We start from the raw sequence: 12,846 nt of genomic DNA on the forward strand, positions 1-12,846 counted from the left end.
ATGATAGTTATATATGATTATTAATGATTAATGATAGTTATATGATTATTAATGATTAATGATAGTTATATATGATTATTAATGATTAATGCTACTTATGTATGATTATTAATAGTTATATATGATTATTAATAGTTATATATGATTATTAATGATTAATGATAGTTATATGATTATTAATAATTAATGATAGTTATATATGATTATTAATGATTAATGCTACTTATATATGATTATTAATAGTTATATATGATTATTAATAGTTATATATGATTATTAATGATTAATGGTATTTATATATGATTATTAATAGTTATATATGATTATTAATGATTAATGATAGTTATATATGATTATTAATGATTAATGATAGTTATATGATTATTAATGATTAATGATAGTTATATATGATTATTAATGATTAATGCTACTTATATATGATTATTAATAGTTATATATGATTATTAATGATTAATGGTAGTTATATATTATTAATAGTTATATATGACTATTAATGATTAATGATAGTTATATATGATTATTAATAGTTATATATGATTATTAATGATTAATGATAGTTATATATGATTATTAATAGTTATATAATGATTATTAATGATAGTTTTATATGATTATTAATGTTTAATGATACTTATATATGATTATTAATAGTTATATATGATTATTAATGATTAATGATAGTTATATATGATTATTAATGATTAATGATAGTTATATGATTATTAATGATTAATGATACTTATATATGATTATTAATAGTTATATATGATTATTAATGATTAATGATACTTATATATGATTAATGATACTTATATATGATTATTAATAGTTATATATGATTATTAATAGTTATATATGATTATTAATAATTAATGGTAGTTATATATTATTAATAGTTATATATGATTATTAATGATTAATGATAGTTATATGATTATTAATAGTTATATATGATTATTGATTAATGATACTTATATATGATTATTAATAGTTATATATGATTATTAATGATAGTTATATATGATTATTAATGATTAATGATAGTTATATGATTATTAATGATTAATGATTGTTATATATGATGATTAATGATACTTATATATGATTATTAATAGTTACAGAGGAGTTCTTTTATGGTGAATGAAAGGCTCCATCTGCCGTTCAGTTCAGTAGTCACTGTTTTTTCTCTTTTTCATTGCCGCATAATCAAGGATTTTTGCCCTGCAACAATCACAAAAAAAACGACCTAATTTTTCTGGAAGGACTGGCCATTGATTAGACCGGGGGGGTCACCAACTCGGTGCCCGGGGGCACCAGGTAGCCCCCCAGGACCACATGAGTAGCCCTCAGGCCTGTTCTAAAAATGAAAATTGAATATTGATATTATCTGTTTCCCATCTTGTTAAGTCATTGTCGATAATTATTGTGAGAAATCATTAACGTGAACAGTGTCTCCACATAGATGAGTATCATTAATAATCATATATAACTATCATTAATAATCATTATATAACTATTAATAATCATATATAACTATCATTAATAATCATATATAACTATCATTAATCATTAATAATCATTATATAACTATTAATAATCATATATAACTATCATTAATCATTAATAATCATATACAACTATTAATAATCATATATAACTATCATTAATAATCATATATAACTATTAATAATCATATATAAGTATCATTAATAATCATATATAACTATCATTAATAATCATTATATAACTATCATATTAATAATATATAACTACCATTAATCAATAATAATCATATATACTGTATATATGATTATTATTGATTAATAGTAGTTATATATTATTAATATGATAGTTATATATGATTATTAATAGTTATATAATGATTATTAATGATAGTTATATATGATTATTAATGATACTCATCTATGTGGAGACACTGATCATGTTAATGATTTCTCACAATTATCAACAATGACTTAACAAGGTGGGAAACAGATAATATCAATATTCAATTTTCATTTTTAGAACAGGCCTGAGGGCTACTCATGTGGTCCTGGGGGGCTACCTGGTGCCCCCGGGCACCGAGTTGGTGACCCCCCTGGTCTAATCAATGGCCAGTCCTTCCAGAAAAATTAGGTAGTTTTTTTTGTGATTGTTGCAGGGCAAAAATCCTTGATTATGCGGCAATGAAAAAGAGAAAAAACATTGACTACTGAACTGAACGGCAGATGGAGCCTTTCATTCACCATAAAAGAACTCCTCTTAACCCAGTAAGTTTACCAGAGAGACCTGCAGAGAGACCAGTCAGAATGCAGTTGCACTCTAGCTGTTCTGCTTTTTATTTTAGATCATGGAAACAACCCTCTCTCTGTTTCCAGGTGTAAATGGGAAGTTGACACCGGAAGTGTGAAGCTGAGCGATGTGTTGTGATTCTAACGCTGGTGTCTGTTCTCTGTGTGTTTCTTTAAAAGCTGTCGTTCGGCCTCAGAACTTCATACAAGAAGTAAAAGAAGAAGAAGAGGAGTTTGGTCCCAAGCTACCGCCTCCTTCAGCTGCTCTCAGTGAGTCCAAACCAAAAACCCTAAACTCTGCTGCTGCTCTTTCTCTCTTAAGCCCCAGACACACCAACCAGAGGGCAGTAAAACCAGCGTGACTGATCAAGGCAAGGCAGCTTTATTTGTATAGCACATTTCAGCAACAGTGCAATTCAAAGTGCTTTACATAAAACATGAAAGAGCAGTTAGAAGACAATTTAAAAGACAAGAATACATTTTACAGAGCAGTATAAGAATTTAAAGAACTGAGAGACAAAATACGCGAATAAAGAGCAGTTAAAACAGTTAAACATATAAAAGCAGATAAATAGGTTAATTAAAGAAAGTCAGACTTCTCAAGCAGTTCGGTCCATACAGTATCTCTGGTTCATCTCACCAACAATGGGTCCAGATCCTTCACATGGAGGATACATTCCCCATAGTTACAGAAGCTTTAGTATACTCTTTTTCTTTTTCAATGCAGTCGTCACCACAAGGCTTAGTTCTTTTCTTCGGCAAACCTTGCAAAACCCAGAACGATCAGTCTCCCCGAGACGGTCCAAAAAGTTCCTCAGAACACACCAAAGAGACGCCAACTTGAGCGTACGTTCTGCACGTGTGCGAGACGTAATACGTCTCCTTAGCAGCAGGCGCCGCTAATCTGTACTGTCGCCCAATGAATAAAAACCGGCAGCTGATTGGATCTGGCTGCTCCTGGATTTTACAACCGGCCATAATGGCGGCTCATTGAGAATCTGATCTCATATTGTACTAAACAAATTTTATTTAACCAGGTTAGTCTCATTGAGATATAAAATCTCTTTTTCAAGAGAGACCTGGCCAAGATAGCAGAACAAGTTAGTTACATATAAAAACAATTTACAATCACCAAACAAACACAAAAGAGGTATCGACATCTCAAGTGCATTTCAAGTAAATAAAAGTACCATTAGTTAAAACATTTACACGTGTGGATGGACTCGTGTTCTATGGTTTTAACATAACCTTTAAGATCATTTTAAGGACATTAGACCCTGTAGTTTGAGGGATTTCTGTAGGTCATTCCAAGTAGAAGGAGCAGCAAACATGAAAGCCTTTTTAAACATCTCTGTCTGGGCTTGAGGTACATTCAATGAGATTGTGTTCGGGGACCGTAAACCATAAGTACTCTGGGTAAAATAGTTCACCGAAACGACGAAAAGACTGACGACAGCACGGGACACACCGAACAGACTCGAGTCACCGACCTCGCCAGACTGTCAGACGGCCGATTATCTGGTTGGAGTGTCAGTGCCTTTACCGTGCAGTTTTATTATTTATTCTGAATGTGTTTTAGTTGAAATGTGTAGCCGAAGCTTCTCTGTGTTCGTGGTGTAAAACCATGTGGGTGTAAACGGGTTTTTATAAGCGTAGAGAGCAGAAGTGGATTAAAGTGTGTCTGTTGTTCCCCCGTTCAGTCAGAGGAGGCGCTGTCTCCGTCTGCTCGCCCCGAGACGACGAGAAACCCAACAAGAGGAGCCGAGAGAAGAAACACAAGAACAAGAAGCAGCACAAACACAAGAAGGACAAGAAGGTAGAAACAGACACACACAAGAATATAGAAACAGACACACACAAGAATATAGAAACAGACACACAAGAAGGTAGAAACAGACACACACAAGAAAGACAAGAATATAGAAACAGACACACAAAAATATAGAAACAGACACACAAAAATATAGAAACAGACACACAAAAATATAGAAACAGACACACAAGAAAGTAGAAACAGACACACAAGAAAGTAGAAACAGACACACAAGAAAGTAGAAACAGACACACACACACACAAGGACAAGAAGGTAGAAACAGACACACAAGAAAGTAGAAACAGACATACAAGAAGGTAAAAACAGACACACACACAAGGACAAGAAAGTAGAAACAGACACACAAGAAAGTAGAAACAGACACAAGAAGGTAGAAACAGACACACACACACACACACACACACACACACACACACACACACACACACACAAGAAGGTAGAAACAGACACACACAAGAAAGTAGAAACAGACAATAAAATGTCTCCTCATTTGTTTGATTCCTCTTTTTTAACTTCCTACTCGTTTTCCCTCCAGAAGAAGAAAAAGAAGAAGCACAAGACCAAAGGAAAGCAGCAGAAGAAGAGTAAGAAGGAGACAGACAGCGGCGGCGAGGACAGCGGCGAGGAAGCTGCACAGGTGTCTGCCCAGGAGCTGCTCACAAGGTGACCCGTCTTCTGGGTTATAATTTAATTTAATATCTGTATCAAGGTTCCATGTTGTTTAGCTGTCCTGTGCATCAACAGTGCTCCTAAAATAAAATAGTAGAAGTACTGGGCGCTGGGCGCCATTTAGATAACGTTATAGCTGTAGCTTCGTAGCCTAAATGGCAGAGTACATATGAAAATAAAAAAGATATTGAACAACGCTGCTTATTTGTGACAGTCACATTGCAACAGTAATCATAATTAAGAAGGAACCATGTTTCACTTACTTCTCAAACATACAAGAACTCTCCTCCTCCGGCTCAGTTTGTCAAACACTCACTTCCAGCTTTTGTGTTTGTATGTTTGTATGCCTTTAGGCTCCTAAATGCTAAAAGGCATACAGAAAACACACAAGTACCGTAAAAGCAAAATCTGAATCTAAGATCAAAATAGTGCTCGTTAAGAAAAATCTCTAAAATATAATACATGTTAATGAAGTCATATAGTGAAATAATAATACAAACATGAAGGGGACAGTATTGTAAATGAGTAGGACTGAATGGAGTCAGGGTTCAACAATAACTTTTTGGTCCACTAGTAAATAGTCAGTAGATGTTTAAATATTACCAGCCACTCTTCAGATTATTATTATTATTATTATTATTATTAATAGTCAGTAGATGTTTAAATATTACCAGCCACTCTTCAGATTATTATTATTATTATTATTATTATTATTATTATTATAGTCAGTAGATGTTTAAATATTACCAGCCACTCTTCAGAGTATTATTATTATTATTATTAATAGTCAGTAGATGTTTAAATATTACCAGCCACTCTTCAGATTATTATTATTATTATTATTATTATTATTATTATTAATTAATAGTCAGTAGATGTTTAAATATTACCAGCCACTCTTCAGATTATTATTATTATTATTATTATTATTATTAATAGTCAGTAGATGTTTAAATATTACCAGCCACTCTTCAGATTATTATTATTATTATTAATAGTCAGTAGATGTTTAAATATTACCAGCCACTCTTCAGAGTATTATTATTATTAATAGTCAGTAGATGTTTAAATATTACCAGCCACTCTTCAGATTATTATTATTATTATTATTATTAATAGTCAGTAGATGTTTAAATATTACCAGCCACTCTTCAGATTATTATTATTATTATTATTATTATTATTATTATTATTATTATTATTAATAGTCAGTAGATGTTTAAATATTACCAGCCACTCTTCAGATTATTATTATTATTATTATTATTATTATTATTATTAATAGTCAGTAGATGTTTAAATATTACCAGCCACTCTTCAGATTATTATTATTATTATTAATAGTCAGTAGATGTTTAAATATTACCAGCCACTCTTCAGAGTATTATTATTATTAATAGTCAGTAGATGTTTAAATATTACCAGCCACTCTTCAGATTATTATTATTATTATTATTAATAGTCAGTAGATGTTTAAATATTACCAGCCACTCTTCAGATTATTATTATTATTATTATTATTATTAATAGTCAGTAGATGTTTAAATATTACCAGCCACTCTTCAGATTATTATTATTATTATTATTATTATTATTATTATTATTAATAGTCAGTAGATGTTTAAATATTACCAGTCACTCTTCAGATTATTATTATTATTATTAATAGTCAGTAGATGTTTAAATATTACCAGCCACTCTTCAGAGTATTATTATTATTAATAGTCAGTAGATGTTTAAATATTACCAGCCACTCTTCAGATTATTATTATTATTATTAATAGTCAGTAGATGTTTAAATATTACCAGCCACTCATCAGAGTATTATTATTATTAATAGTCAGTAGATGTTTAAATCTTACCAGCCACTCTTCAGATTATTATTATTATTATTAATAGTCAGTAGATGTTTAAATATTACCAGCCACTCATCAGATTATTATTATTATTATTATTATTATTAATAGTCAGTAGATGTTTAAATATTACCAGCCACTCATCAGATTATTATTATTATTATTATTATTATTATTATTAATAGTCAGTAGATGTTTAAATATTACCAGCCACTCATCAGAGTATTATTATTATTAATAGTCAGTAGATGTTTAAATCTTACCAGCCACTCTTCAGATTATTATTATTATTATTATTAATAGTCAGTAGATGTTTAAATATTACCAGCCACTCATCAGATTATTATTATTATTATTATTATTATTATTATTATTATTATTAATAGTCAGTAGATGTTTAAATATTACCAGCCACTCATCAGATTATTATTATTATTTTTTGTTTGTTTTGTTTGGCTGGTGAGTGAAGCTAATCTACCAGAAACATATTTACATATTTAACAATCATCTGGCTGGTAGATGATGGTGATCATTTTAAATCATGAATGTAGTCATCGATATCTGCTAATACTCTCTCTCTCCCTCTTTTTATCCATCCTCCTCTCTCTCTCTCTCTCTCTCCCTCCCCCAGACTGAAACATGTCCGGTCTCTTGAGTCCTGGTGAAGAAGTGGACCGTGTCCTCTGTGAAGACGACCATCATGTTGTTCTCATTTGAAATAATAAAAGTGTTTATCATTTAACGTGGTTGTTTGTGTGTCTGTGTGTGTGTGTGTGTGTGAGTGTGTGTGTCTCTGTGTGTGTGTCACTCTCAAGAGTAATATATCCTGCATTATCATTGGAGGTTTCAGATAAAATGGCTCAATTTATCAAAAAAACAATTTTTAACTTAAAAAAAATAAAAATAAATGTCATTCTATCAGGAAAGCGGATGTGATTAAGAGTGTTGAAGAGGGTGGACTAAATGCCATTGATTTTTTTGGTTATGATCCGTGTTCTTAAATTAAAATGGCTGAATTCATATACTTCAAACGAACGCTCTTTTTGGTTCACCATACTGGATGCAATTTTCAAGAAGTTGGGAGGTATTAATTTTTTATTGCGATGTGATTATGACCTAGTCTGGTGAGAGGGTCCTGATCTGGCGAGCTCCAGTTTTCTCCTCTCAGATCAGTCTGGCATCTTGAGATAGAGAACACTTGGAGCCGTTCGCCAAACGACCGACCAATCAGCGTTGGTTTTGAGGCGAGTTTAGGTGTGAACCAATGAGAAGCGACTGTTAGTCTAAACAACGTGGAGGCTTCCACGGATGAGATGAGCGTAGCTATCGTAGAAAGTTTTATCCGAATTAGAAAGTATTCCTTCATTGGAAGAAGAGCAAAACAAACGGCACGGAGGCCTTTCTCGGAGGAAAAGATGTTTCTGCTCTTCTCCCGAGTTTGATCTGATTGGTTGATTAGGCCCGTCTATCACCAACATATAGGTGGTGATAGACGGATGGTTTATCCAATCAGCTACCCAGGATTTTCGCCCCTTCCCAAAAGTTCTCCAACGGTAAGTTCCCAGATGGATATGCCGAGCTAATGGGAATCGATCCCACTGAGCCTCTGCTAACAAGTCATTTTAAAATCAAAAACATTATAATGTGTCACTTGTTGAGCCAATAAGCCTATATGTCAAATAAAACCCAAAGAAAAGCCAAATTGTTTGACAAGTTTGTACTGACGAACAAAGAAAGCAGTTTGCCGGTCCAGTGAGAATGTTTCAGCACCACGGACAGCGACAGCTGATGGACAGCGATGGTGCTGAACAGGCCAAGAGAGCTCAACCAGTGCCATGCTAAATAACTGACATGGCTCTATTATATATATGTTTGATAAGAAGAGCTGGATTATAACAATGTGAGATCATGTGCACTAACTAGCTTCTTTCAGCTAATAATCTGTAATGTGTCACTTAGTGAGGGCCTCGTTCTCGTCAAGTGACGCAATATCTGTGGTGTTTGAGGGGCCCCTGATTGGCACGGGGCCCTGGGGCGGCCGCAGCCACGCTGTCTCCACTACTGGTTGTAGCGCTATCCTATTGGTGCAGAGGGAATTTGAAAGACAACCGTTTGTCCCGCCCTTCGGATTGAGCCCTGACCAATGGGGAGTTCCCAGACCCAACATCTGGATGTGGGTCTGGCTGGTCGGGCTACCGATTATTGACTCGTGGCTTTCTTTTCAATGCTGGCTTCAATCTAAAGATATACTGCTACACCCATTGAACAAAATGTCAATTAAAGCTGGAATATTTTTAAAGGATAAAAATCTAGACATTTTATTCATAGGTGCAAATATTTAAAGGTCAAACCCCACATCAATGGTTGGAAGAATGAACTTAAGCTTTTTGCTACATCTTTACAACACATGACAGAGGAAAAGGCCAAAAGACTCTCGTATTCTTACAAGGACCGACTAAAAAGAGCCCTAGCATCTTATTTTATTTTTATTTTCTTAATTATGATTTCCTATATATATGTGTATATCTCTACCTCAAAGCTGTAAACACGTTTTGGACAAATGTGCTAACACATTGTGCCTTGATCGTTTGTTGTTTGGAGTGGCAGTAGCTCAGCCAGGAGAGAGTTGGGTTGGGAACCAGAGGGTTGCTAGTTCAAGTCCCCATACAGACCAAAGTATGGTGGTGGACTGGTAGCTGAAGAGGTTGCTTTTGAGCAAGGCACCAAACCCACAACTGCTCGTGACGCCCTTCCATGGGCAGCCCCCCCCTCTAATTTTCTACCTTTTCTCATAAAATTTAAATCTCTACTGAAGTCACTTAGAATGTCGGATAACAAAAAAAGTATTAAAATTATGGAAACTTTGTCTTCTTGTACTTTTTATTTTTTATTTATTAATTTTTTGTTGTTGTTTGTAATATCTGTTATTTCTTTTATATTTTTGTGTTATTTCTCGTTTGTATTACAACAGACTACATCTTTCTATTTATGTATATATAAATATATTTATTTTTTACTATTTTCATAAGTTTGTGCACTTGTTGTTCACTGCTATCATTGCTTACCAGATTTTTTGTAAACTACATTTTGTCAATAAAACAAAATAATAATAAAAAGAGTGTGGTAGGACCAGGCTAGAAGCAATCAAGGGAGCTAATCAAATTCAGGTGTTCGTTTTGCCCAAATTGGCGTGGCGTCATTGGTTAATCCAGCTAAATCTGACCAATGAGCGAGCAGCAGTTGTGGTAATGCACTTTTAAATTGGTTTGCCAACCGCCAGAAAGAAGAATACAAAAAAAACTAAAAGAAAGAAGAATAAAACTGGTTAGGGGAACTCAGCGAAGAAGATTTAAAAAAAAAAGTAACTAGACTGCTGCAAGAAGCACTAATAAGCCTCGCAGCAGAGGAAGAAGAGGAACGAGTTTTAAGTTTAGAAAGGGACCTAGAGGCTGAGAGAGAGAGAGAAATCTGAGGGAAATGATGGAACGGAAAGTACAGCGACAGTTGGATGCAGAAAGAGACGTTGCCAGAATTGAGGAGTTAAACCCCCCGCCCCCCCCCGGACATCTTACTGTGCCAACGTTGCAATATAAAGGTTTCCTTAATGCCATGTACACTACAGGTCAAAAGTTAGGACACACCTTCTCATTCAATGTGTTTCCTTTTTATTTTCATGACTATTTACATTGTAGATTCTCACTGAAGGCATCAAAACTATGAATGAACACATATGGAATTATGTACTTAACAAAAAATTGTGAAATAACTGAAAACATGTCTTATATTTTAGATTCTTCTTCGCTGTGGATTACTTTTTTATTTATTTTTTTTTTTTTTTTGTCATTGGATGCAAAATACGGATCTTTTTTCTTAACGTGTCTTAACGTTTTATGGTGTGACTGCGCTTGGTTTCTGCGTCTGGAGAGGCATCGCAACAGACTGGAGGTCCAACACTGATTGGTCACTTACATTTTAGTTGAATTCAAGTGTCGGGGCATCCCACCATTTCATTACTTGGGCAAATTGTTACAATGTAATTTCAAATCTGCTTTAAAAAAATAAACGTGTCTATTTAGCATGTTTGTTTTGTCCATATGTGCTCGTGCTGTGTTCCCCAGGTCTTTATTGCAAACCCAGGTAACAGGAACACAAACACGCACGCGCACGCGTACGTGTTTGTGGCACTATCTTTGTGGGGACTTGTCATTGGCATAATGCATTCCCTAGCCCCTTACCCTAACCTTAACCATCACAACTAAATGCCTAACCTTAACCCTTACCCTAACCTTAACCATCACAACTAAATGCCTAACCTTAACCCTTACCCTCACCTTAACCTAATTCTAATCCTAAAACCAAGTCTTAACCCTCAAACAGTCCTTTAAACTTGGGGGGGTCCAGCACCACAGGTACACACTTTATTTAAATATTAGTTTTTAGAGCAGTTTTGATAATTGGGGTTTAATTTACTGAAGCATAAGCATGTCAGAAATAAGCGGTAAAACACACCGACTGTTGTGTTCTCTTCAACCAGATGTCTGTAGATGAGCAGAAAAGAAAGAGGGGTGGGGAGGAGGAGGAGGAGGGCCGGCCTCCCATGGATCTGTTCAGGGCCATCAAGGTGGAGGACAAGGACGCCACGGAGGGTAAGATAAGTTACTTTGCAGTACAGTATACAGTATGAATAAATACAATAAATATTTTCTCAAAGAATTTATAATTGAATACAAAGGTATATTTATTGTTTAACAATAAATATATTATGTTTAACACTTTTGCAAGGCACTGTATCCGTGTCATATTCTCATTAGGGGCTGAGCCCCCCTAAAGGGCTGATCCTAGAACAGCCCCTGGTTAAGGGTTAAGGGCCACCACACTGCTCAAGATGCACAGTCAACCAATTTGACTTGGATTACTACTTTTTAATTCTGAGATAACATTTAGGTTAGCATACTTTTTTGTACGGACATTAGCGATAACTAGCTTAGTGCTATTATGAATGTGTGTAAGATTTGACATGAACACCTGCAAGAAGGAAATATGGCTCAAACACGTATGGATTGTTGTGGATACAGCAGATGACGTGCTTTGCTATGGATTATATCTTCCATGGATTATATCTGATTGCATGGAAAGGTAGGATGCCAGCTGTGTATTTCATAATTGGTTTTCGGCGTCTGAAGTGAGGAGGTGTGTCAGCATCACCGTTAGCGCTACGTGATAAAGATTAAAGTTAGCTAGCTAACTTCAAACAGCTGTGGTTCGTTGCTCCACTACCTCAAATGTTGAGGCCGGAGCTAAGTTCGGCTAGTTTCATTCATCACTGCTCAGAGTAATGTGTGCTGCAGGGTTTCAGGGTACACATGTTAAGTCCTTGATTGCAAAACTTTTACTGAGCAAAAGAGTCATCCATCACAACAAATGCTTTATGCCACTGTATGTAGGAAAGATGTGATTTAGTGATACGTTTGAAGTATCTGTTGTTGTAAGTTTATTTGATTAGGACAATGCACATTAATCACCATTTCTGTCAATGACCATTCTATATGGCTTGTACTTAAGCTTTGTCTGAATTATCTATATGACCTGTAGATTCACATAATGATGATCCAAATGAACATGGGGTCTTTGTTGGACATGCGCCAATTAGTTAAATTACCGTTTCCACCCCATCTATGTCACACAATGCACAGAATATATACCATGTCTTAAACAACAGAACTTCAGAGGGACTATTGAGGACTGGATCTGTCGCTCTCCGAGCTCTGCGGGGCTTGTAAATTGATGCTGAGTTCTTTGATGTAAATAAACCTTTATAATCAAGGACGCTGTCAGCGGATTCTTCTCTACACAGCATTACAGCATCACTACTTAAATACACCACATTTTTGGCAACGAGGTTTGTGGGGCGTGTTGCGGACCTGGTGCCTCAGTGGACAACACTGGACCGACTCCCGCTTCATTGGCCGGCTGATAAGGTGAGCTTTCTCACAACTTTGGAGCTCTGGTCGGTTTGTCTGTCTCTGTGTGCGTTGAGGGGGGCTGCACCGTTTCGGACCTGTCCGTGGGCCATGCTGTGATTGCTGTGTGGTTAGGACTCGGTTTTTTGTTTGCGTTGTGAGGCAACGCAAAAAGGGGGAACGTGCGTGTGTCATGATGATATTCTGTTCATTA

At 34.8% G+C, this 12,846-nt stretch overlaps 1 protein-coding gene across 1 annotated transcript in view; it reads left to right on the forward strand.

Moving 5' to 3' along the window:
• The window catches only part of gpatch1 (G patch domain containing 1), a 46,932-nt gene extending 39,514 nt beyond the window's left edge, over window positions 1–7,418 (forward strand). Inside the window, 4 exon segments of the mRNA XM_028575125.1 lie at window positions 2,493–2,582; window positions 4,013–4,128; window positions 4,686–4,810; window positions 7,304–7,418. Coding sequence (XP_028430926.1) covers window positions 2,493–2,582; window positions 4,013–4,128; window positions 4,686–4,810; window positions 7,304–7,337 — 365 coding nt within the window. The 3' untranslated portion in view covers window positions 7,338–7,418.
• The last annotated feature ends 5,428 nt before the right edge of the window (window positions 7,419–12,846 follow it).

Source organism: Perca flavescens, chromosome 1 (genome assembly GCF_004354835.1).
Source record: "Perca flavescens isolate YP-PL-M2 chromosome 1, PFLA_1.0, whole genome shotgun sequence".
Classification (NCBI taxonomy): domain Eukaryota; kingdom Metazoa; phylum Chordata; class Actinopteri; order Perciformes; family Percidae; genus Perca; species Perca flavescens.